This window comes from Neophocaena asiaeorientalis, unplaced genomic scaffold, assembly GCF_003031525.2.
Source record: "Neophocaena asiaeorientalis asiaeorientalis breed wild unplaced genomic scaffold, Neophocaena_asiaeorientalis_V1.1 scaffold78, whole genome shotgun sequence".
NCBI classification, from domain to species: Eukaryota; Metazoa; Chordata; class Mammalia; order Artiodactyla; family Phocoenidae; genus Neophocaena; species Neophocaena asiaeorientalis.
Window position 1 is genome coordinate 12,354,421 of NW_020175018.1, and position 25,183 is coordinate 12,379,603.

At 58.5% G+C, this 25,183-nt stretch overlaps 1 protein-coding gene across 1 annotated transcript in view; it reads right to left on the minus strand.

Moving 5' to 3' along the window:
- The window catches only part of NIBAN2 (niban apoptosis regulator 2), a 50,260-nt gene that overhangs the window by 2,495 nt on the left and 22,582 nt on the right, over positions 1 to 25,183 (minus strand). The window contains exons 2-11 of the mRNA XM_024762205.1: positions 16,804 to 16,934; positions 11,619 to 11,747; positions 9,808 to 9,913; positions 8,457 to 8,624; positions 3,819 to 3,934; positions 2,968 to 3,072; positions 2,714 to 2,876; positions 1,467 to 1,654; positions 706 to 861; positions 130 to 246 (exon numbers count right to left, since the gene is read on the minus strand). Coding sequence (XP_024617973.1) covers positions 130 to 246; positions 706 to 861; positions 1,467 to 1,654; positions 2,714 to 2,876; positions 2,968 to 3,072; positions 3,819 to 3,934; positions 8,457 to 8,624; positions 9,808 to 9,913; positions 11,619 to 11,747; positions 16,804 to 16,934 — 1,379 coding nt within the window. The remainder of the gene's footprint in view (positions 1 to 129; positions 247 to 705; positions 862 to 1,466; positions 1,655 to 2,713; positions 2,877 to 2,967; positions 3,073 to 3,818; positions 3,935 to 8,456; positions 8,625 to 9,807; positions 9,914 to 11,618; positions 11,748 to 16,803; positions 16,935 to 25,183) is intronic.

The following is a 25,183-nucleotide window of genomic DNA, read 5'->3' on the forward strand; positions in this document are numbered from 1 at the left end:
CGTATTTCAGCCAGGAAGAGCGGCCAGGGCACAGGAGGCTCTGGGTCAGGGAGCTCCACCGGTTCCTGGTCTGACCCGAGCCCCAGCGTCCCCCTGGGTGGAGGGGTGGGGCCTGGCCGGGCGGCTCACCTTAAGCACCCGCTCCAGGATGCGCTGGATGGACTTGCACAGCTCCTCCTTGGTGGGCCCCTTCCCCAGCTCCTGGTGCAGGAGGGTCTCGAAGGTGTACACGGCGTTGTCCATTTGCTGCCGGCGGGGCACACCACGGGGCGCGTGAAGGGGTGCCCGCCGGGAGGAGGGGGCGCCTGTGTGCTCAGCGGCCCGGTCACTCACTCGCTCCTGTACTGTCTAGTGTGCTGGCTCAGGGCCGGGCACCGGGGCCACTCCCTGCCTCAGGGAGACAGAGGCCCTGGGCCCTGTGGGAAGGGGCTTAGGGAGCAAGAAGGGCCTCCCGGAGGAAGGGGTCTCTGAGACCCAAAAGATGAGTCAGAATTAGCCAGGGGGGGCAGAGGGACAGGGTCCAAACAGACCAGAGAGCAGAGCAGCGGAGAGCACGCGGGGGCCGAGTGTGGCTGCAGCGAGGCCCGTGGGGACGACGAGGAGGGGGCTGGGGAGGAAGGCCACAGAGGCAGCCTCTTCCCCAGGAGATGAGGAGATGGGGACCTGGGGACAGCGGGGGCAGCTGGGGTAGCACCCTGGGCTCACCTCACGCATGAGGATCTGGGCTCGCTGCTTGAACACAGACGTGCTGGACACATCAAAACGCTGCTGCAGCCCATCGAGCCGCAGCGGCTCCATCTTCTCATAGCAGCTCTGCATCTTGAGGGGGTGGTACGCCAGCTGGGACAGCTTCTCCATGTACTGCAGGGAGGCAGAGGCACGCGGGACCTGAGCTGGGGCCGCCAGAGGAGCCAGGCAGCCCCCCAGCCCCTGGGCCCGGCCCCCAGGAAGGCCATCCAGGGGTGGCGGCCACAAGGGCAAGCGCTGGAGGACCCGGGACAGGAAGCACGAGGAGGATCTGAAGGCAGCACAGCGTGTGGGGAGAGGCCAGCCCGGGCGCTGGGTGACCTGGGGCAAATCGCTCACCTTCTCTCAGCCTCCAAAGCAGGAGCTGGTTTTCATGATCTCTAAGGTCTTCTATGGCTCTCAAATTCTATGATTACTATTGTCAATAGATCCCTCAGTTTGGGGTGTAGAACACGCTAAGATTACAGGACCAATTCTATCTATACCTGACAATTATGTGGGGTTCCAGGCAGCCGACTACCCCAACATGGGGTCTGTGGAAGACCGTTCACCCCGAGAACCAGAGAACTCAGAAGTGAGAGAGGCTGGCTCCAATTGTGGGGCGCACGCAGACCCTCCGTTCACAGGTTATGCCCCGGAGGGGAGCGGCCAGCCCTGATCACAGTGAGGGCCTGATGGGGGCCAGACCAAACCCAAACCCGGGGCCATGCCTGGCTCACCTCGCCCAGCTTGTCGATGCCGCCCTCATTGATGACGTTCAGGTTCATGTCGGTGACCTCCTTGAAGAAGACGTCCCGCACTTCGGTGAAGCCCTGGCTGGTGGGCACCATCAGGGCCTCCAGGATGGACGGGATATAGGGCTGGACGTGATTCCGGACACACACCTCCGCCTTGGGGAGGATGGAGGCTGCACCAAGGGAGCTGGTTAGCGGATGGCACCCCCTGTAGCAACTCCCACCATCCCAGACCCCCAGGCTAGAGGCTAGAGGCAGGCTGTCGTATTATATTCTTGAAAGAAAATTAGCAAACTGAAGGATTCTTGAGGAACAGCTGACAATGCAGCACAAGTAACAGGGAGTTCTGAGACTGGCCCCTGATGTTCCTGACACTGTGACGGCAAGAAACTAAGAAAACCGCTAGTGTGAAGGTCTCTAGGTTGGCAGTTTTTCTGCTTAGCTAGAGGAAGAGAACTCACCTTTGGGGGTCTTGCTCCTTCGTTTAAAAAAAAAATGGAAAACACTTCCGTGGCTTCAATGAGACTCTGGGTTTTGCAAACCCCGATTCTGCCCCGGAATGGTGTGGCCTGACTCAGCCCAACTATGGAAAAGGCTGCTTCCCTGTGGGCAGGGACCGTCTCCAAGACATTCTGACCAAGGCATTTTTTTAGCCTGGGGATGTTTTGACGTCCCTCTTTCTCCCCTGCCCAGCTAACATTATTTGTTCCACACAATAAATGTCAACTCTCGGTGTCCTCCCCAGCTCACAGTGAGTACAGCCGTTAGAGAATAACCCTCGGGCAACTGACAACAGTCACAACTGTGGCCAGCGTGTGATGGATGACAAGTGAGTGAAAAGATCCCATCAGGCTCGGAACAGAAAGGAGCATCAGCTGACCAGGGAAAGGCTGGCTAAACGTGAATCACCAAAGTCAAGCGGATGTCGCTAAAATGACACATGGTAGATCTGATGACCAAAGATGAACAGAAGGCTTGAACCTCCTCAACGTCATTTAGGTCACCAAGATCTGAGTCTATAGAAATAACAGCTGGCAAACAACTCACAGGGGTTGGAAGAACAACGCCTCAGATTTGATTCTGGTGTTTTAAAGATAATCAATGAATCAAGTCCCTCCTGTGAAATGCAAACGGATCCCTGAAACAGGCAGGAGGGACCCCCTGACCCCGGAGGGCGGGTGGTCCCAGCACGTCCACCAGGTGACGACAGCCATAGCAGGTGGCCCTCCTACCTCGGATCTTGCTGGCCAGATGCTCCTTGGAGGTGATGATCTGGTCCATGTCGGTGCGGATGACCGCCTCCATGGCCGGCCGGGCCAGCTGCAGCTTGGACAGCACGGCCTCAAAGCGTGCCTTGGCCTGTTCATACACCATGCGGTACACGGTGTCTGAGATCTGTGGGCAGGGCGGAGGTGTCAGCGCCAGGCCGAGGGTGCCAGGCGGCTGCAGGCCCCCCACCCCTGCTCCCAAGCCCAGGCCTGCCCACCTGGATCCACTGCCGCTGTCGCTCCTGCGGTTTCCCCTTCAGCCGGGGGGCGAGCTCTGCCTTCAGCTCAGGGCCCAGCTCCTCCATCACCAGGTTGCTCAGGATCTAGGACCAGGAGGCACAGGCCGGGGCAGGGGTTGGAGCATGCCCAGCCCCCTCCATATTCCGGCAAGCCCGGCCACTCAAACCCCCCCTCAAAAAGCTGCTCTGGGCTTCCCTGGTGGCGCAGTGCTTGAGAGTCTGCCTGCCGATGCAGGGGACACGGGTTCGTGCCCCAGTCCGGGAAGATCCCACATGCCGCGGAGCGGCTGGGCCCGTGAGCCATGGCCGCTGAGCCTGCGCGTACGGAGCCTGTGCTCTGCAACGGGAGAGGCCACAACGGTGAGAGGCCTGCGTACCGCAAAAAAAAAAAAAGCTGCTCTTTGCTCCACATCTCCATTGCCCTCCCTCCTAAGCATCATTCCCACAGGTCCCAGCTTACCTGCTTGGGTGTCCTGTAGGATCCTGTAGGGGCCCCACCTCAGGACCATTGCACATGCTGCCACCCTGTCTGGAATACCACACCCTTCCCCCCCTTGCCCGCACATGCAAGTGTGTGCGTTTACTTGTCAAACGTGTGTTTCTCCTTCTAGGCAGCTCCCTGAGGGCCAGGACTGCGTCCCTCCTACAGTGCACCCCAGCACCTAGTCCAGGGTCGGTGCTCAGTTAATGACTGAACAAAATAACAAGCCGCTCCCCCTGCGGGATCACCTCAGCCTCCACCCGTCCGAACCTGCAGCCAGGCTCCAGAGCCCTCGCCTGTGGCCCCGCGCTGACTTGCGCAGCCTCCCCGCCAGCCTCCATGGCCTCACCTGCACCTCGTTCCCACACAGCATCTCCCAGGTGCCGTACAGCTCCTTGGACTGGCGGTACATGCGGATGGCGTCAGTGAACGCGGGGCCCTCCACCTTGGAGTCCTCGGGGATCCCTGCCCGGGAGAGGGATGTAGAGAGGAGGTCGGTAGGATGGCCCGTGCCCTCCACCGAGACCAATGGGTTGACTGCCCAAACTCCCCCCACCTCTGACCCCCACGGCTCTTGTAGTAACAGCATCAGTAGTTGTTGCAGTGACAGTAACGATAAGAACCCACCAGCAGCAGTGGACAGTAAGACAGCCCTGGCTCTGTATCCTCATCTCCTTCACTCCTCCCAACCAGCCCGAGCTGTGGGCACTGTCGTTTCCTCTGCTTTTCCAGATGAAGAAACAGGCTCCGAGGTCAGGCCGCTGCCGAGGGTCCACGGCCAGTGAGCAGCAGAGCCAGGACCAGAAGCCACCACCACCGCCAAGGAGAGGCCACCCAGCATGGCGGACGGCATACCAGAGGCACCCAGAGACCCTCCCTCCACCAGGGGCCTGCCAACTTCCCCCGCAAAGGGCAGGACAGTAAACAGTCTCAGCTTTGTGGGCCAGACGATCTCCGTCCCAGCCATTCAACCTGCCGTTGTAGCAGGAAAGCAGCCGCAGGCAGTGTGTGAACAAACGAGCCGATAAAACTGGATTTATTAAAATAGGCGATGAGCCCAATTGGCCTCATAGCCTCGCTGCAGGTCATTGAACCCTAAGGGACCTCAGTTCTCCCTTCTGAAGAGTGGGAACAATGACCAGCCTGGCCTCACACACCCACTGTGGGGCTGCAGGGACCACAGTGTGGACTGTGGAGGCAGGGCCCGGGGGCGGGCCCAGCGGGCACCACGTCACACGTTATTAGTGATGCAGCCACGAATGGCTCCGGCTGCCCTGGGTCCACCTTGCTCACCGCCGCGCATCCAGGGGGCTGGAAGTACCACTTCTCACTCTTGTCAGTGATGGTGGCGGTGGTGGCCCAGATGAGTTTGCCCACCTCCCCCGTGCTGGCGAGGGGGTCAGTGAACAAGGCATGGGCCTCAGACTGGGCGCTGGGGAGGCAGGCTGCAGGAAGTCGCAACATCTGACTTTGGGACGAACGTGGTGAAACACCTCGCAGCCAGCGAGCTGGCGGCTACCCTGGCCACGAGCCTCTGACCGCTGTGTCCCCAGAGCCAAGGGAAGGGGAAATGGCAGCCAGTGCCTCCAAAACCCCGACCTCCACTGCAGTGACTACGGGCTGAGTCACCCCCCCAGAGAAGAAGCCCCTCTCTGGCGTGGGGAGAACCCCTCCCCCTCCACATCCGCTGACCCAGGAATCACACTGCCTGGTGGGGCTGGAAGAGAGCTCAGAGGTGGGGAAACTGAGGCCCAGCCCCAGCCCTGCAGTGGCAGCTCCGTGGACCGGGATGGGGGCGTGAGGGGCGTCTCACCCTGAATTTCAGGGACCTGAGATGAGGAGGGAGTGACAGGGGCAGAGCAGGGGTGTCCCAGCTGGGGTGCCGCGCAGAGCCCTGGGGTGGGTGCTGCCCAGCTGGGCCAGGGGAGGAAGCCCCTCAGGCTTAAGGAGGTGCACCGTCTCCCAGAGACCAGGTTTTGCCTAGAACAATCCAGCCATGCGCTATATGCAGCCTTTCTCACACTGGGGCATTTACAGTCTGCAGACGGCAAGCCGGGTGTACCCGGCAGGGTCGCTCTCCAGGCGGCAGGACGCTGAGCCAGAGGGCTGGGCAGCAGGAAGGAGGCCGCCGATGCCACCTCAGACCCTCAGGACGTCCCTACTCTGCTCGCCCAGTGGCTGAATCAAAAGGGCAGGTGACCCCTCCCGAGCTCTTCCCCTGAGCCTGGCTGTGAGGGGCTGAACTGTGTCCCTTCAAAGTCCTATGTTGAAGTCCTGACCCCCAGCGCCCTCAGAATGTGACTGACTGCAGACAGGGACTAGAGAGGAAATTAAGTTAAAACAAAGGGCTCAGGCTCGGCCCTGATCCCCTATGTATGGCTGGTGTCCTCAGAAGAAGAAATCTGGACAAACTACGCACACAGAGCGGGGACTGTGTGAGGACACAGGAAGAAGGCAGCTGCCTGCTGGTCAGGAAGAGACACCTCGGAAGAAAACAGACCTGCTGATACCTGGATCTCGGGCTTCCAGCCTCCAGAACTGTGCAAAAATAAATTTCTGTTGTTTAAGCCGCCCAGTCTCTGGTCCCGTGTTACGGCAGACTAAGGCTGAGACCGCACACGCATTCCCTCACCTAATTCCCCAAACAGCTCCCAGAGGGACAGCTGTTCTCAGCCCCACTCTCCCCGATGAGGAAACGGGCTCAGGGAGGCAAAGTCACTGGCTCGAGGCCACACCGCTAGGGAACGGCAGCCCCAGGGCCTGAACCCAGACTGGCCGACTCTAGCGAGACCTGGAGACTTCCTGCCTGTGGGGTCCTCAGGGTCAGGCTGAGAAAGGAAGCTACATTCCTCAGGCCTGGGCAGCAGGCAGACAGACAGGAAGAGGCCTTGACCTCTGCACCCCAGGCCCAGCCCGAGGGGGCAGCTCCGTGCCCCGCTGCCTCTAGCTGCCCCAGCTGCTCCGGGAATGCAGGATGTGGGCGGGGGCCAGACGAACTGTGTCCACCCAGCTCGGCCTCCTTCCCCAGCCACCCCCCACTTCCTGGCAGCCCCTGGAGTGAGCAATTCCAGGCCCTGCAAATTCCAGGCCCAGCCCCCAAGGAAGCCGAGAACTTTCCCACAGTCCTCAGGGTGGAGGAAAGGCTCCTCTAAAACCACCCTGTCGGCTCCCAACACCTTGCGGCCACAGGACGCCTCTCCCCCCGCCCCAGCAGCTGTCCCGGGCCTCCCCTCCTGCCCACAGGACCCACACCCGTACCCCTCAGCCTCCTGGCTGAGCGCTCGCTATGTGCTAGGCACGGGGCCAAGAGCTCTACCCAGCCCAGCTCATGTATTCCTCCCCGCGATCCAGCAAAGCTTATCACAGCTGCCACTGTGCACACGGAACCGAACGGCGGCTCTTCCCCACCCGGTCTGTCCCCACCCGGCCTGGCCTGGGGTCACCTGGCCAGGTCTGCCATTAGCCTTGGAAACCTTCAGAGGGAGGAGCTGGGCCAGGGAGGGGGGAGGAGGAGGGACGGTGCCCCAGGCCAGGCAGCCAGAGCCCAGATCGCCTCGGCCCGGTCCTGGCCCCTCAGCCCCCGGGGACCTGGGAACAGGAGGCTCTTTGTCGGCGGCAGGGGCTGGCCTGACTAAAGACCTGGTTCCTGCCGCCCGGCAGATTCCAGCTGGGGCAGAGGCAGCCCTGGAGAGCGGAGAGGACAGGGGACAGGTGGGGTGAGCCGAGTCACCGCACAGCCGCCTCCAGGCGTGGGTGCCCACTGTCCATCCAGCGGGTGGAGCTGCGCCCCAGGCATGCCAGGCGGGGAGAGTAGGGCAGAGGCAAGGGCAGGGCGGGAGCAGCGGCCTCCCTCTGCTGCCCAGAGGCCAGGTCACTGGGAAGGAATTTCAGGGTCCAGGATGGGGTTGCTCCTCCCATAAGGGCAGAAAGCCCCTCATGCCCCACCCCTCCGGCTGAGAGACAATCACAAGCCCCTTAAAGCCCTACAAGGCCCTCCAGACCTGACCCCAGTGCCCCCTCCAGGCCCATTTCCAGGCACCCCCTCCCCACTTCAGGGTCTTGTGTATCCTCCTCTAAACTGCCCACACCCCTGGGCCTCTCTTCATGCTTGCTGCGACCTCTGTCTGGAACTCACCTCCCTCTGCTCTAGAACTATGCATCCTCCAGGTCTCAGCTGAACCCCGGCCTCCTCAAGGAAGCCCCCCGATCTACCCCTCCCCACACACAGGATCAGCACCCCCCAATACATACACACACTCCAGGTTCCCCAGGTGGCTCCCACCCGGCACCCAGCACAGCTGTGACTCATCACCCCCTGGTGTCCTCATCTGTTTACCATCTGTCTCCCCACCAGGCTGCCGGCAGCACGGCGACAGGGGCCATGTCTTGCTTCCCTGCTGCATCCTCAGTGCCCAGCCCTGGGTCTGGCTCAGAGACATTAAAAGGTTTGTTAAGTGAATGAGTGACCTGGGAGAGACCTTGTAACTTTGCAGACGGGGACAATGAGACCCTGAGGGAGGAAGGGAACTTCCCAGACCCGGGTCCAGGTCCCTGAGAAGAAAGCAACGGTAGCATAAAAAGATCTTTACCAAGCGTTGAGTGGACGCTCACTGTTCACAAACCCTCTGAGACACAGGAGAGATTATTATCCCCATTTTACAGAGGCTTCAAAAGGTAAGTTGGTCTCCTAAGGTCCTGTTGCTGGAAAGTGGCAGAATCAGGGTTTTTATCTTGTGACCCAAGGGCTCAACAACTGCATCCCTCTGAGAACAATGTCCCAAATTCTGTTTAAGAGCATCACAGAACTGTTTTCATCAAGGAAGAAGGTGAGGGGCAGCATGACAGTGGTTTCGAATAACCCCGGAAGGAAACGCAGAACAGCTCATAGAGCAGGGTGGCCACACCGCACTCAGCCACTAGGTGTCACCACACAGCACATAATCCACGTAACCCCGCTCCCAGCTCCTGGTGCCTAAAGGCGGCTCACCATTGTTGCAGTGCCGGACGCAGTCCTGCAGGACAGCCTGCCACTTGTCCTGCTCAGCTTCCGTCATCATGCAGAAGTAGTAGTGACGCGCAGAAGGATGCCAGAGGATGAGCGGGAACTGCGTGGGGCACTTGAGGACGGGGGCAGTGCCCGATTTTGATGTGGTCCCTGTGGAAACAGTGCCCTCTGAACAGCTGCCCTCTGTGGCTTCCCTCGGCCAGAGGACGCCAGCAGCTGACCCCTCGCCCTACCATGAGGGGCAGGCTCAGGTCCAGAGAGAGCTGGCCTGTCCCGGGGTGACCAGAGAGTCAGTGGGGAGGCCACTTCCTTCTCTCTTGCTCCACAGCCTGGCTAAAGGAATGCCAGACTCCCCCAGCACCACTTCTCAGAGCTGGTAATGCAGCCACCTCCCTGGGGTCAGGTTCTAAACTCTGTGCATGAGGTACAAATAACACAGGGTCAGAGCCCTCAGGGTCAAAGGCCAAGCATTACCTTCTTGGGTTTCCCTTCAAATTTCAGCAGCAGAGGCCAAAGTGTGGCTTAAATGTCCAAGGGGGGAGGGACGTATGGATGTGGGAGATAGAGAATAAATAAAAGGGGATTTTTCTCTCTGTTTGGTCCGCATGGATATTCGAGATCCAGCGAGATAAGTGGTCCTGGGCTGTGACCTTGCCACTCCTGTTAATAACAGGACAATGGCAGTTCTTCTCTGGGCCCTGGCTCCGGGTCCCTGTGCTCAGCTCAGCACACACAGCACCTCGTGGGGTCTACATAACACCCCAAGGTCAGCCCTCTCAGTGCAGGGGCTGGAATCCAGGAAAGCCAGACTCCAGCTGAGCCCTCAACCACCAAGTCCCACACAAGGGTAAAAGCTGCCCCCACGAGGCCAGCACCTCCCTTACCCCTTGGTCTCCCTGGGATCATCTAAGAGGCAGATGTCATCCCACAAGTTTTCTGGGTGTCTCTGATGGGGTGGGGTCGCCTAGGATAGCTCCTTACAAATGCGGTATTGACCCAGCAGTTTACAAATTGGGGCACCTGGATCACCTTCTCCTGGAAGCCTCTCGGGGACCCAGGGAAGAGGCAGGGTAGAGAGAGGTCTCCCTGCACAGCTGTGACTGCCTGGCTCAGGAAGCAGGGGCTCAGGTGGGGCAACCCCAACGTACTATGTGGCCACAGGAAAACCCCTCTCAGGCCTCCCTTTGAGGCTCAGGTTGTGCCGGGCGCCTGCGGCTAGCTCTAGGCCCAGCTGGTTTTCCTGCAGGTGTGGAGCCTGGAGCTCCAGGAGTAGGGGCGCCCTCTCCCCTGGACAAATCCCTGGGTGCTTCGCCTGGGATGGGTGGTCCTTTACCTGGTAAGGAGTTACCAACAAGCTCCAAGTACTGGTCCAAGGAGGTGAGAATTTTGTAGCCCGCACTGTTGATGACGGCTCGGGGTGGGACCTGCCGCTCATAAGCCTGAGGAGGGGGCAAGAGAGATGGTCCCTGGGGGTTACGTGTATGGCCAAGCCCAAACCCCGTCTCCATCCCTGGCTCCAGGGCCCCACTCAGTGTTGCCTGCCCCAGTCAGGGAAGAGGAGGAGGAGAAGGAAGAAGGGGAGGAGGGGGAGAGAGGACTTTGACCACCACCATGACTTGAGGCAACATGGTGTAGTGACCCGGACCCAGGGTCTGGGCTCAAATCCTGACTCCACTGAGTTCCATCTGTGTGAGGCCGAGGATAAGCACCTCCTTTGCTTTAGTTTCCTCATCTATAAAACCAGTGTAATAACAGTTCCTACCTCACAGGGCTGCATGAGGGCCCAGTGAGATAATCCACATAACGCACAGCACACTGCCTGGCACAGCAAGGGTCAGGGAGCACTGCTGAGGTGACTGTTATTATCACCACTGCACCTACGGTCTCTACGAGCAGCAGCTACCACTAGCCGAGGGCTCATTACACGTCAGGCACTGTGCTACGGTCTCTGCATGCTTCATTTCACAGAATTCTCACAAGCCAGAGGTGGGTACCATTATTAACCCCAAGTTCACACCGCTGGTAAGGTAGCCGACCTGCACGCGAACCTGGTCTGTCAGCCCCTAGAGCCCAGGGTCTTTGACCATTTCCCTGAACTGTCCACTAACTTCCTAAGTCCCCTTGGGAGAAGAATGAGGATTGGCCGCTGCTTTCTTACACCCCTGGGGAGAAAAAATAGTCCTGATGTAGGAGCTCATACAGCAGGGGTGCCATGCTGCACTCAGCCACTAGGTGTCACCACTCAACACATTCCTTAAGAGTGGCTGGAACCTCCAGGGCAATGATTTTCAAAGCGTGGTCCCTGATTAGCAGCATCAGTGTCACCCTGGAACTTGTCAGAAATGCATATTATTGGGCCCCCTCCAGACCTGAATCAAACTCAGGGTAGGCCCAGCAACCTGTTTTTTAACAAGCCCTCCCAGTGAGTCTGGTGCATCCCTCAAAACAGAGGGCACTCAAGCCTGTCCTTCGGCTGTTCGGCAGAAATGTCTGGTAGAAGAAGGGTCTGTGGCTCAACCAGGTGGGGCTTCCCTAAGGGCCCAAAGCAAAAGAACAATCGAAGGACACCCATCCCCCCACTGCAGGGCACAGAGTTGCAAGGGGGGGGCATCAGGAAGGAAACAGATAGGACCACCACCCAGGGGTCCTCTGAGGCAGGGAACGGCCAGTTAGCTGCCGCTGTTGAGGAGCAAGGAAGGGAGGGGCTGGGGAGCAGCAGGAAGCCCAGGCGGGAAGGTGGCTGAGGGCGAGGAGGGCGCTGGAAATGGAGAGATTCGGAGGGCCTCGGGGGTGGGCAGGAGCCAGCAACGCGTGGTGGGCGGAGAGGCAGAGTGAAAGGGGACCCCAGAGAGCTGGGCGCCTGGACGGATGAAATGCCGCTTAGAGAGGGCAGGCAGCACAGCAAGGTATGGGGAGGCCGGAAGGGGTTGGGGGAGGCTGCTGAGGTTCTGCTGTGGCCCTGGCAACAGCCAGCGCGGGGAGGAGGGGAGGGATGCGGGTGGAGGTACGGAGTCTCAGGCTTAGGAATGGGGGCCGTGCAGCATCAACTAGTGTAGAAGACAGCAGGCCAGGGGAGGCTGTGGAGAAGGGGAAGAAGCGGCCTGGCCAGGCCTGGGAGAAGCTGGGATGGGCTGGGGGCCTCACCACTTTGTTCTCGTAGAGCACCAGCCCATAGTTGTGTGGCACGAGGCTGAAGCGGTTCCTCCACTTCTTGCTGTCCTCCTGGTACTGGAAGAGGTTCCCCGAGAAGATGATGCGCTCATCCAAGGGCACCTATGGGAGGGAAAGGACAGGGAGTGAGACCCAGCATGGGAATGGGGTCCTCCAAGAAGGTGAGCACGTCCTCCATCCTGACCTCACCAAGGCCCCCGAGGGCAGGGCTGCATGACACGCACTTGGCAGATGAGGAAAGTGAGGCTCAGGGCAGTGAAGGGGGCCCCACTGGGGTCCAGGAGGATCAGAGGTGATGCCAGTACTTGAACCCAGGCCAGGCACCACAATACCGGACCCAGACAGAATCCCACCCCATCCTGGCCTCGGGCAGACACAGCTGCCTCGGGACAGGTCTCTAGAGCACGAGGCAGGCTGCTTCCCCATCCACCCCCACTGCAGCGTGGGTGTGCGACAGTCACTCCAGCCGGAGGGGATGTGCCCACCGGCCAGCACTGGTAAGGCCCCAGCACCTGGGCAAATCTCTTTCCAGCTCTGGGCCTGTTTCCCCTTGGGGCAACAAAAACCTGACCACGGTGGCTCCATCGAGCCTCCCCAGTTCCGACGGCTGACAAGATGGTCTCCACGAATCTGGGTGGGAGAGGAGGGGACCTCAGCCTGGAGGGTTCCCGTCTGACCAGCATCCTGGCGGACTAGTGGCCAGTGTGGGCAGCAGAAACGCCCAGACCCTCCTGCAAAGCCCTAGCTTTGACTCGACCGCTGACTCAGTGTGACTTCAGCCCTGTCACACCACTTCCCTGAGCCTCAGTTTCCTCATCTGTCAAATGGGACAGTGACAGCACTGACCTCACCGAGGTATCTCGAGGATTCTGCGCAAAGATCACGCAGGCAGTCGGCACCTGGCAGGCAGTACGATACGCGGAGCCACCGTGACCACTATTGGGGTTACTGTCAGTGTCATTCTCCAGCTCCCCAGGCTGACTTATTTGGGGAGGGGGAGGGGTGACCGTCCCAGAGCGAGTGCTTCCTGAGCAGACCCACACTGGGAAGCTTCAGGAAAGGAGAGACAGAGGCCGCAAGGGAGCAGCCCTCCTCCTGGATGGGAGGAGCTCGGGGAGTCAAGTGTTCCTGTCTCTCAGCAGCTTCTAGCTGTTCTACAACAAATACGGTGCCTTCTGCAAAAAGAAACATGCATCCTGTGTAATAAAGGGAGAGAGTATTGATATTGTCCTAATGGTGCCTAACCCTTCCTAGCTTCCTCGCTCTGCTTCTGGGTCTGACCCCAGCTGGAGTCAGAGGTGAGCGGCCCCTCCCCAGGCATCCTCACCCCCCAGGCATCCTCACCCCCCAGCCCTCTCCCTTCACACGCAGCCTCCTCTCCCCAGCAACTCCTCAAGGGGAAATGCCAAAACATTCTTGGAAAATGAGGGCCTATTGTGCTCAAACAATAGGGCCCCGAAGACTGCTTCCTACCCAGGGATAAAAATATTTACAGGAAAAGAAAATGGTTCCCCCTACCATGCACCTCCCCCCCACACACACACAGAGTGGGCTTTGCCCAAGTCACAAAGCTGGGCTCAATGGTCTGTATTTAGACTGGGGCCTACTCTCAACCCAGCTCTTGAATCCCCATCTCTCCTAGAAAGGAAAGTCCTCCTCTCTGCTTGGAGCCGGAGCCCAGGCTTGGGCAGTGGGAGGCTGAGGGCACAAGCTCACCACCCAGGCGGGCCTGCCCGGGCGAGTGCCGGGGCTCAGCAGCGCCCCCAAGTCCACCCCTAGATCCTGGGACAGCCCGTAATGGGTAGGTGGTGTGGGTTTGGGTTTTATTTTTAAGACTTTCAAATGGCAGAGTCACGCGTCCACAGGGAGGTCTGCAGGAAACGAAACGGAACCCGACAGCCCAGGCCAAATATTTTGGACTCTGCAAAGCTCTCTGATGGCAAGATGGGCATCTTCGGTAAATGGTGAATGGTTAGAGCACAGTCCCCAGGCTCCGACAGCCCGAGTTCCAGTCCCAGCTCCACAGCCTACAGCACGGGAGCCCAGACAGGTGACTCCACCTGTCCAAGCCTCAGTGCCCACATCTGGGATGGGGATGGGACTAAATCTCAATCCCTCCGAGCAATGTTGTACTGGCTGTATGAGCAGTGCCCACACAAAAGGTCTGCTGTTTTTATTGCTACCATCACTTGTATTGTTGTTTATTGTATTATTCGTCCTTTTTTTAAGAGGAGATGTCATTTACTTACTCACTTACTGATTGATTTATTTACCACATCTTGCAGCATGTGGGATCTTACTTCCCCGGCCAGGGATCGAACCCATGTCCCCTGCATCGGGAGCACAGAGTCTTAACTACTGGACCGCCAGGGAAGTATCCCTGTATTATTATTTCTACCAAAAACAATTTATGTGATGATGGTGATGATTTCCAGTATTATATTGTTATCATGACTTAGCCTCACTTTACTGAATGACAAAATGGGACCAAAGACTCCTCCTTTTCAGGGATTGTGGGTGATTTCATCTTACTTACTCTTCCTGCTTACATGTTACTTCTGTTTTCTTACCACAAATACTCAACCTTGTGGGTGTCAGAGGCGTTTCTCATGCAGAGTAAATGCTTAGCACGTCAGGGAACCCCATTTCTGTCTTAGGTTATTGGGACCCAGGTTGCCTGTGACATTTCCTTCCAAATAGGGGAGCCATTCCAGTTCTGCCCACTGGAAGCCGCTCACCTGGGCTGGGTCCAAGGCCATCTTTCCTATTACACAGGTGTGCTCCTGCCAGATACCCAGGCCAGGCCACATCTGCTGCCACAGGGTCAGGAGGTTGCCATGACATCAGGAGACCAGACAGTCTTTTCTGGGCCCCAAATCAAAGGGAGGTGTGATGCTCTGAGAGGCTCTGACACACAGCCCTGACCTCCCCTCCACCCCAGGCAGGCTGGGGGTCAAGACAGAAAGAGACTTTGGTCAGGAATCTGGAACCTGGCATGAATCCTGCTTCCACCACCCTGGGCCAGCCATTTAAAGGTTCAGCTTCGGGCCTCTGCACCTGCCATTCCCGTGGTCTGATATTCCTTCTCCCATCAGGTCTTCCACTGAGATGGCCCTTCTTCCAGGAAGCCCTCTTGGGCCACCCAGACAAGTCAGGCCCCACTGTCTGAGTCCACCCTGTCATTTCCTTCACAGCGCCCACTTTATATCGTGTAAAGGGCTGTTTACTGTCTCCCTGAGTGTCTGGGGGCAGCAAGGGCAGTGTGGCCCCAGCACCTGACCCGTCACAGTCAGTGTGTGTCCCGAGTAGGGGGCCTGTCTCTCGGCGGAATCCTTTAGTCTCAGTGGCAGCTCTCCCACTCCACTGACTTGGCGCCTCCAGCCGTTCCTGCTGCTGAGATGATACCAAAGGGTCACAAATCCTCAAAGCCTGGTCAAGTGATGCCAGCCCCCACCCCTTTGGTCTCATGATAAACAGGCACATCTTTAGGCACTTGGTTTTGGGGGAGGGCGGGGAGTGGAATGAAACAACTTTCAGTGCGGGGCCTTTGCAGGCTCTTCCTTCTGCTCTGCCCCCTCCTGTCGCCCCCTGCACACCCTGCTATGCCCACGCCCCGGCCCACACCGTGCCCCCTTCCAGAGATGCCTTCCCAATAATCCGAATCCCACCTAGCCTTCAGAGCGCCATGCGATGCCCACGCCATGCGATGCCCACCGCCCAAAGCTGCTCTCTCCTCTGGCCCATGACTCTTCCCTCTGGGCACCATTTCACAGACGGAAGAACAGGCTCAGCAAGGTTCCCCAGCAAGTGGGGACTCCCACCCCCATTTGTTCTCTCACTGAATCCGCACCCTCCTCTATGCAGGAGGCACCCATCTGGCAGATGAGGACACAGCCCTGAAGCTTACATCAGTGGCCCCGGCCACCAGTTAATAAAAGGATTTGAACCCAAGGCCCCCCCGAGTTCTTTCCCACCAGACCACAGGGTTCCAGCCTCCATCCCTCAGCTACAGCACTGCCCCCGGCCCCTCGAAGCCTGAGCACAGAATGACCCGGGCAGCCCCGAAGAAGGTGACAGGACTGGGGGCGGAAGCTGTGGCGAAGCAAGCAAGGGCGACTTCACAGCCCGCCAACCATGGAAATCAGCCACGAATGCCCCGAGCCCCAGGCACTGGGGTTGGCTGGTTGACCAGTCTGATCCCCAGAGAGAAGCCACTGGGCGCTCTGCCAGGGGCCACCAGCCAGGAATAAGTAGCCTCTGGGCTGCCACTCAGCCACTCCAGGGCCGGTACACCTACAGAGGAGGGGGGCTGGCACCCTTCCTTCTCATCACCCCTCCCTCTGCCACCTGCCCGGCCATCCAGTGGGCAGAGGGTGAAGGTCACTGAAAGGGAATGACCCAAGTAATGGGACATGCAGTGCCCTCAAACAGGACTTCCCTGGGCTGACACAGGGCCCCTGCATCACCCCCAGAGGAACAAGGGTTGGCCTCTCACCCCACGTGCTCAGACCCAGGTCTGGCGACTTCCAGCCGGGAACCCAGAGCCCCACCAGTGCCCCGGCTATCCCCTCACTTCCTCGGCGCCATTCCCATCCCCGGCCCCATGCCAGGGCCGACCACAGGATCCCCTCCCCAGGAGGCTCTCCACCTCATCCAGCCCATGCTGACCCCCAGGCTGGAGCCAGGCAGCTTCCAGTCCCCACTGGACAAATATTTACTGTGCAAACATAATCCTACCACTGATAATGGGATAATGACAAGGCCAGGGATGATGACAGTGTCAGCCAGCACCCGCCCAGCCCCAGGCGCCCAGCCGACAAATCTCTAATCCTCACAGCCACCAGGTTCGGGAGGTGTGCTCATCTGGGTTTACAGATGAGTACATGAGGCTCCACAGGTGAGGTAATAGCTCGTGGGCACACAGAGTGTAAGAGAAGGAGCTGGGCTTGGACCAGGCCTGTCAAGATGACTCAGAGCCCCAGCTCTGCTGACGAAGGGGCTGGCCCGGGGGAGTCGCCCACGGTGCTAAAAGGACCTCGACACCACCACCAGGTCACCTGCCTATTCAGAAGCCGGGTGCGGCCCTTAGAGACCATCCAGCAACAATGGGAAACAGAGGCCATGGAGGCCGCCCTGCCCCTGGCCCAGCACCTCTCACCTTGCGCCAGAGCAGCTGGGCCTGTGGCGCCCCGGTGCCCTCGATCTCATGTCGCATGCTGTTGAAGAGAGCCACACCATACTGGTCCTCGTAGAAGCGGAGGAACTCCGTCAGGATCTTCCCGGTTTTCTCTGCAAGGGAGGGACAAAGGGGCCATGAGGTTGGTGCAGTTGTTTCCGGGCAGCAACCCTGCCCCAGGGAGGGGCACCCGCCTTGCCCCAAATCCCAGTTCATAGAATTGTCCGCAGGAGCTCCGCATCTGCGCTGTGTTTGCATCTGCGCTGCATTCCTGGTAGGGGTGGTGCGTTTCCCACACACACGTGGGTGAGCCTCTGGGCGCGGAAAAGGGCAATGACCCTGACAGAGAAACCACCAAAGACACGAGAAACCAACAGACATGTGAAAAGACGCTCGGCCTCACCAGCCAGCGAACAAACGCAAGCGGAACCAAGATTTCCGTTTTCCCCTGTCAGACCAGCCAGGACCAGCCAGGACCAGCCAGGACGAGAAGAGGCACCTTAACCAGAACTGGGGGAGTGGGAAGTTGGGACGGCCTTTTTGGAGGGGGACCACAGCTGCATGCAGTTCCAAGGGTACATGGGTGCCCTTTGATGCTGTACTTGCTCCTATAGGAATCCAGCCCACAGAACTCACACAACGACAGCAGGCATCTATGCACCAGAAATCACCAGAAACAAGCCAATTGTGCACGTGGGGAATGATTCAATACCTAGCAGTTCACCCAGGACGGTCGGAAGATTAAGGGGACCTGGGTACAGGTACCAACAGAGGGAAGGTGTCCGTACTCGGCCACGTAAAGAAAACAGTGCTACGGGATCCCACACTGCATATCATCTCATTTAAAGTTATTCCTGCATGTGCCTATGAGTTATTTATGCTTGGAGACCTCCAGAAAGAGGTCCGGAAGGCAGCACTCCAGGCTGTTAAGGGCGGCGCACCTGGGTGTGGGAATGAGAAGCAGAGAGCAAATTTCAGCTTCTGCTTTATTCACTTGTACAGCATCTGAACTATTTTATGAGCATGATTCTTTGCACAATAAAAAAATAAACATTCTAAAATCAACTCATCTACCAAGTTAACAACCCCTTTGCTTTCACTGGCTCTTTGCTTCTCTCTTCGGCTAAAGCAGAGAAGGAGAGTACTGGGGCACCAGAGCAAGCCCAGCACATGCCGCCTGGGTGTCCCCATTCACAGACAAAGAAACTGAGGTCCAGAGAGGGCTGTAACCCATGCCGAGGGCGCCTTCTCCTTGGCCAAGCCTTCCCGGTCCTGAGTAGCTGCAGCTCGAGTCCTGCCCCGGGGTTCGTGCTGACCCACTATGCGGCGCCCCTCTCTGGGCCTGTTTCCCCCTGCACACCGTGAGGACCAGACTCAATAATGGACAGGCCCTACCACCTCGGACAGTCTTGGATTCCAGGTTCCAAAGACCTGTTCCTTTCTCAGAGGAGAAGGGGCTGAAGTGACGCCGTCCCCTCCCATGGCTGGCCTCTGGATACTGAGGGCACCCAGCTAGGACAGCATTTCCTTTAATCCTCTCAATAGCTCTACGGGGTACGGCTGGTGTTATCCCAGTTACAGAGGACACCGAGACTCAGAGAGGTTAAGTCACTGGCACAAGGTCACACAGCTAGTGAGTGGCATAACTGGAATGCAGTCCTGAGGCCCAGCCAGGAGGTGGTAGCTGGGGAGGAAGGCTGAGGGCAGGTGCCACATCCCACACCTAGGGTCTCGGGCAGGCCCACTCCCTCCACTCCTTCCAGAGGCGGCTCAGCCCATGGGTCCCTCTCCACAGGCCTGTGCTCCCCTTTCCTGGAATGAGCTCATGTCTGTTCAGATTCTGTTTGGGGGGGAGGAAGGGGAGAACAAATGAGGAATTTGCTTTGAATGCCTATTTTTTCAAAACTATAAACAACCAGAACTCTCTCAAACACCACGGGAATTGTTTTGGAAAATGATGAGGCGGGCTGGGGGTGGGGGAAGACGAGGTAACGCACTGGAGCCAAACAGAGAAAACAGGACCGTAGACAACAGCAATACTGATAAAACATGTAATCGTCATCATAATCGCTCCCTTTTATTGAGTGCTAACCCAAGCCAGTGGGTGGGCAAGTTTCACATGCAGGATCTCAAAGAATCTTCACAAAAACCCTAGGGAGTCAGTGTTATTGTTTTCCCATGTTAAGGATGAGGAGGCTTGCAGACCCAGCATTGGAGAGCCAGGTTCTCAGCCTCCAGCCCAGGGTTTTGCCCCAGCTCTGCCTCAAACAGCCGGACAGCCAATGGGCACCGTCCCAGCACGCAGCATGGGTAGGCCTGGCCCTCGGATCTCAAGGGTCCTTCAGCAACAGCTCTAGGATGCCTGACTCAGCCCTGATGCACCCAGCCTCAGACACAGCATTACTTCCAGAAGGGTGAGAATATGCCCTGATGCGAGGGAAGCCAGGCCCAGGAGGAAGCCGCCATCCTGTGTTGGGACTCAAACCCAGGTCTGTCTGACTCCCAGCATGTTCTCAGCTGCCCGGTCAGCTAAGCCCAGGCATCACGTCCTGCCAGGGAAGGGCCCAGCCAGAAGGCCCAGGCATCGCCCCATCGAGGGGCACACCGAGGCCCACGTTGGGCGGGACTGTGGGTTGAAGAGGAAGCCAGGGGAGGCCGAGGAAGCGAAAGAGAACGAGGTGACCCAGATGGAGACAGAAAACGAAGGTGAGACTGACGGGCCTGATGCATCCAGGCTGACAGGGGCAGAGTAGGAGGCGAGAAGGAAATTCATTCTTGGTCTCTCACGTCGGGACGCGGAAGAGTTTATCCAAGTGATGCTGTGGGACCAGGGTCCAGGAGTAGAGGGCACGAGGAGTGGGAGAGGAGAAGTCAGCCGGCAGAGGGTGGAGAGGGGACAGGGTACAGAAATATGGGTTGCCTCGCTCAAAGGAGTAGGAAACGAGAAGACAGCCCCATGGGCGCTGCGTCCCCAAACAGGCTACAGCAGCCCTGATCTCACCCAAGCGCCACCACAGGCATGCCTTGCTACCCAAACTCGAGAACCGTCTAGACCTGGACCTGCTTTCAGATAAACTTTTTGCTACCAGAGATTCCAGAACCAAACAGATCAGACAGTGTGGGGTCTCTCAGTACCCCAATCTGCTCTCCAAGCTGGGAGCCGAATGGATTGGGATAGGGAGGGAGGCTGGTCTCTAAGGACTGCGTGCCCACCCCACGCCACGCCCCAGGGGCTGCGGACGCTGCCACCCGCCCGCTGGGTGAGAGGTTGGGGGCCACAGGAGGAGGGTCCGGCAGCGCCAGGGAACTGGGGAGCTCAGCTTGGGTTTGGCAGCAGAGGGAGCACTGGAAAGGGAAGACCGTGACGGAAGAGGGCTGCGGGATGGCTTCTTGGCAGCCAGGACACATTCTTGAGAGATGTCCTAAGACAACTTGGGAGGAAATGCCACGTGCTGGTACAGAGGAGGTGCCACAGGAAGGCAGAGGATGAGGACTCGGGGGGCTGCGCAGGGGGGCCTAGGTGTCAGGGCTGGAAAGACCTCGGAGAGGCAGGGAGGGGAGGGGGTCCAGTCCCCTCCAGGAACAAAGGGCTCCCAGAGGAGGAGCCCCAAACAGTCCCCCAGCAGCCTCTCTGGCCGGACGCTGCGGAGGAGGGCGCAGGCGGCACTGCAGCCCTGGAGAGGCACCGCCTGCCTGCTGAGCTCGGGGGCCACGGCCCAGGCAGCCCCCTCCCTGCAAGGCCTGCTCAGCACCCCACTCTCTCCCTCCTTGCCGCCCCGCAGCGGCGATCTCCCTGGAGCTGCCGGAGGGGTTTAATGACTCGAATCCCACCACGCGTCCCTGCCTGGGTGTCCACGGGTCGTCCCCGAGGCCTCAGGCGCCCCTCTCTCCTCCACACCTACCTGTACCAGCTCTTCCTGCCTCTTCCCAAGGCTTCGGGAGACACCACGTGCCAGGGATTCGGGGCCTCATCAGCCCAAAGGGGACTTTGAGCCAGAGAGGGTGAGGGGCTCACCTGAGGCCGCAGAGCCAGACCGAGGCAGTCAGGGTTCCAGCCACAGCCTGCTGACCCCCTCCTGGTCCCGGCTCTGACCACTGTCCACAGGGCCCCACAGGGCATCCCTCCTCGCAGCGGGCAGAGGAGAAGTAGGTTGTGGCCCCTCTCCAGAGGCAGGGCCGACTGCAGGGGTCCCTGGCCCGGGAACTGGGAGGCCCTGGCTAGTTGTAGCGACGCAGTTGCTGCTGGGAGCTACGGAGAGGGGCTGGGCTGGAGCAGTCTGAGGATGAGTGCCGGCCTCACCCACCCTCCACACTTTCTCACACATCCTCCCTCCTTTCCTGCACTCAGGCCCAGATGCTCCAGGATAAGAAGGTAGGGGAGTACTGATGGAGCTTGCCCTCCAGCCCCAGGCCCTGTGAGTTCAGAATCCCAGTTCTGAAGACCCAGCCCCACAGGCTGCCTAGCTCTCTCAGAACCTCAAGTCCCCATCTGTAAAATGGGCGTAACAGATGGGCCCAGTTCAGGGCCTCCATAAATGTTACTACTAATCGCAAGCGCCGTGCCCAGCTCGCAACAACGGTAAGGACTGTTTGAAAGTTTTATTAGCAGGCATAACTTTCATAGTTTCAAAAAATCCAATAAAGACTTTTTCAAAAAAGAAGCAGGAAGAGAATCGCAAAATAATAATAATGATAAGGATCGGCAGGTCTTCAACAAAGACCCGAAAAAGGGAGCGCTCCCTAGGAGGAAGAGAACTGCACAGGCAAGGGTAAGGGGGTGGGAACACCTGGACAGGTGCAAGGACCATGCAGGAACCCAGGTTCCCACCTGACCCTGGTGGGCTCCCTTGGCATAATCTTCCGCCTCTGCGAGAGCCCAGAACCAGTCGCTGGGCCCTCTTGTGCCCCTTTACCAGCGTATCCTGCAGAATTAGGAGGTAAGCTCATCCCACTCAGACGCAGGGCCCGACACACAGACACATGCAGAGTCTTCAAATGGCCCCGAGGTGAATACAGGTAAATAAACCCTCCATTTACAGGTGTATAAACCAAGGTCCAGAAAGATTAATGGCTCACGAAAGGTCATCTCGCTCATCAGTCAACAAAAGCGCCTGAGCACCTACGTGGGGCTGTCATGGGACTGCCTGCGGGGGTCCTGACACCCTTAGGAAACCAAGAGGACGGCACGTGAATTCTGGGAGTCTGGGTGCAGCCACCACTGTGCTCTGCGACCTCAGGGAGCCACTGCCCACCCAGGCCTCCACCTCCACGCAACATCCACAGCACGAAGGCAGTGGCTCCACTCAGATTTGAAGAGGCCACTGCCCAGGACACGGAGGCCAGGGAGACAGACACGCACACACACGCCCAGGACACGGAGGCCAGGGAGACATACACGCACACACGCACACACACACCCAGGACATGGAGGCCAGGGAGCAATACACGCAGGCAGACACACACACACACACGTCCAGGACACGGAGGCCAGGGAGACATACACGCAGACACACACACACACACACACACACGCCCAGGACACGGAGGCCAGGGAGACATACACACACACACGCACACACACACACACGCCCAGGACACGGAGGCCAGGGAGAAATACACGTAGGCACACACACACACACACACACGCACACACACACTCATTCTCTCTCACTCTCTCTGGCTCTCTCAACCTCTCTCCCCCTGCCCGCCGCCCCAGGGGCTCTTTTGGAGTCTTTTGGCGAGCTGGTTGAATAAGGGATCTTGCATCTGTATCTCTGGTTCTTAGGATGGCTCTGCCCCCCAGATGACTGGAGCCATGTCTCCAAAGCCTGTACCCTTTGGGACCATCGAGGGTGACTCAGAGGGGCCTCCTTACCAGCCAGTCTTCCTGACTCTGCCCCCAGAACTAACTCCCAGAGTTGACTGGGGTGCCTTTCCACTGAGGACTTGTGTCTGTTCAAGAGCTCAGGTAATGCTGATAGATTGTCACCCCCACTTTATAGATAAGGAAACTGAGGCTCAGGGTGACTTGGAGACCTTCTGAAAGACACTTAGCCTAGGGAATTCCCTGGCAGTCCAGTGGTTAGGACTCCACACTCTCTCTGCTGAGAGCCCCGCTTCAATCCCTAGTTGGGGAACTAAAATCCCATAAGTGCAGCACAGCCAAAAAAAAAAAAGACACTTGGCCTAAATGGGGAAACAGGTGGGTTTCAAACCTAGTCTCACATCAAAGCCTACACATTCCCCCACCTCTTGAAGCCTCTTCATTCCCAACACAATTTCCAAGGCTCTGCCCTACACTTTCTTGCTGGATCTCTGCCTGTTCCCTAGAGGCAGGCAACACAGGCTTTACAATCCCCATTCTACAGATGAGGAAACCGAGGTTCAGAAAGGCAAAGTGACTTTCCCAAGGTCACACAGCTGGTGACTAAGAGCCTAGACTGAAGTCTGGGCTCTCCAGCCCCTACCTGGTCAGAGCTGGCAGGGAAACTTCACTCCTACTGGGTCCTCATTTGTCAATCTTCTGTGGACCTCAATCTTCCTACTTGCAAAATGTGTGGGTGGGTCCCTATTGGCTCAGCTGATCTAAAATCTCAAAGATTATCTAATCAGTGCTGGGCTTACCCCAGGAGCTGACTGGGATGCTGGCCTCAGCACCATTTCTTTTTTTTATAAATTTATTTATTTTTGGCCATGTTGGGTCTTTGTTGCTGCATGCAGGCTTTCTCTAGTTGTGGCGAGCGGGCGCTACCCTTCGTTGCAGTGTGCAGGCTTCTCACTGCGGTGGTTTCTCTCGTTGTGGAGCATGGGCTCTAGGCGCGCGGGCTTCAGTAGTTGCGGCACGCGGGCTCAGTAGTTGTGGCACGCGGGCTCAGTAGTTGTAGGGCATGGGCTTAGTTGCTCCGCGTCATGTGGGATCTTCCCGGACCAGGGCTCGAACCCGTGTCCTCTGCATTGGCAGGCGGATTCTCAACCACTGTGCCACCAGGGAAGCCCTCAGCACCATTTCTGAGCTGCTGGTGAGTCAGCTCTGAGTGGAAGCTGACCACAGCCCCCCTCGGGCTGGACAGAAGAACTGGGGGCGGGCGGTGTAGCAAGACCCAGCATCACCCCCACTTGCAAACACGGCACCATCTCCACTGGGCATTCAGGCTCTGGGCTCAAGTTCCAGCTCTGCTACCAACTAGCTGTGTGACCTTGGCCAAGGTACCTCCCCTCTCTGAGCCTCTGTTTCCCCCTCTGCAAAACAGCACAACAGTATCTGCCTGATCAGGTTATAAGATCAATGGGCTAACAAGCATAATGCACTTCACCCTGGCGAGGAGGAGGCATGCTGCTAATGGGGGCTCCTGTATAGTGCCTCTAGTCTAAGGTTCCTCTAACCCAGGGAGAGGCCCCTGAAACAGGCGGAGCAAACCCTGGCCTGTCCCGGCCCAACCCCAGGACCAGCACCACCAGCAGGCAAGGCAGCCAGAAGAATGTTAATCTCTGATCTTCCAAACTGACAAGTTAAGGATCACACTACTTCCTGCACTCAGAGAGCGGGGGCTGGGCCAGAACTGGGGAGGCCCCAAGGTGGCCTGAAGTTCCCTGGTTACTCTGGGGGCCACTGTACTCAGAGAGAAGGGGCTTGCTGAGCGCAGGATGGGAGGAAGGAGTACAGAGGTCCTCGGAGAAAGGGCCCAGAAAGGTACATTCCGAGAGCCTCCAGTGCCAAGCTAAGGAGATGCTCTGCCTTCTCATGGCCCTCCCAAGCCCAGCACACGCCATACCTGTGCTAAGCCTCTTACCTCGATCATCCCCCCCAATCCTCGACTCAGCCCTGGGGCAGGTGGTGTCTGAATTGGAGGAATGTTTAAGGCGAGGGGACGGAGCCCCAGAGAACTGCCAAGTCCCTCAGCCGGGAAGCGGCAGAGGCAGGATCTGAGCCCGGGTCTGGGACCCCCTCTACACTGACAAGGCACCAAGACGAAGAGGACGCTCTCCAGCCAAGATCACATCAGCCCTGTGCCAACCATGGGGGCTTCACGCCAGTCCCAGCCCTGGATTGGCCTGAGCTGAGGGCACTGTGCCAGACCCATCCCTGGCTCATCCGGTCCCTCCAGTGGGCTCCAGGAACACACCTCACCCAAGAGCCCAGCCCCGTATCAGGGCTGAGAGATTTGCCGACTGAAACCAGGAGGGCAGCACCCTGTAGGGTGGGGCAGGGCCACAACCTGCCTGCCTGGTTCCCAGAGCCCAGGGGATCAGGCCCGGGGCGGGAAGGTGGGGGAGGCAACTGGGGATACCAACCCCACCCACCCCAGAGCCAAAGGGACAGCAGAGGCAGAGTGGGGGCAGGGACTGAGCTTCCCTGTGTCAC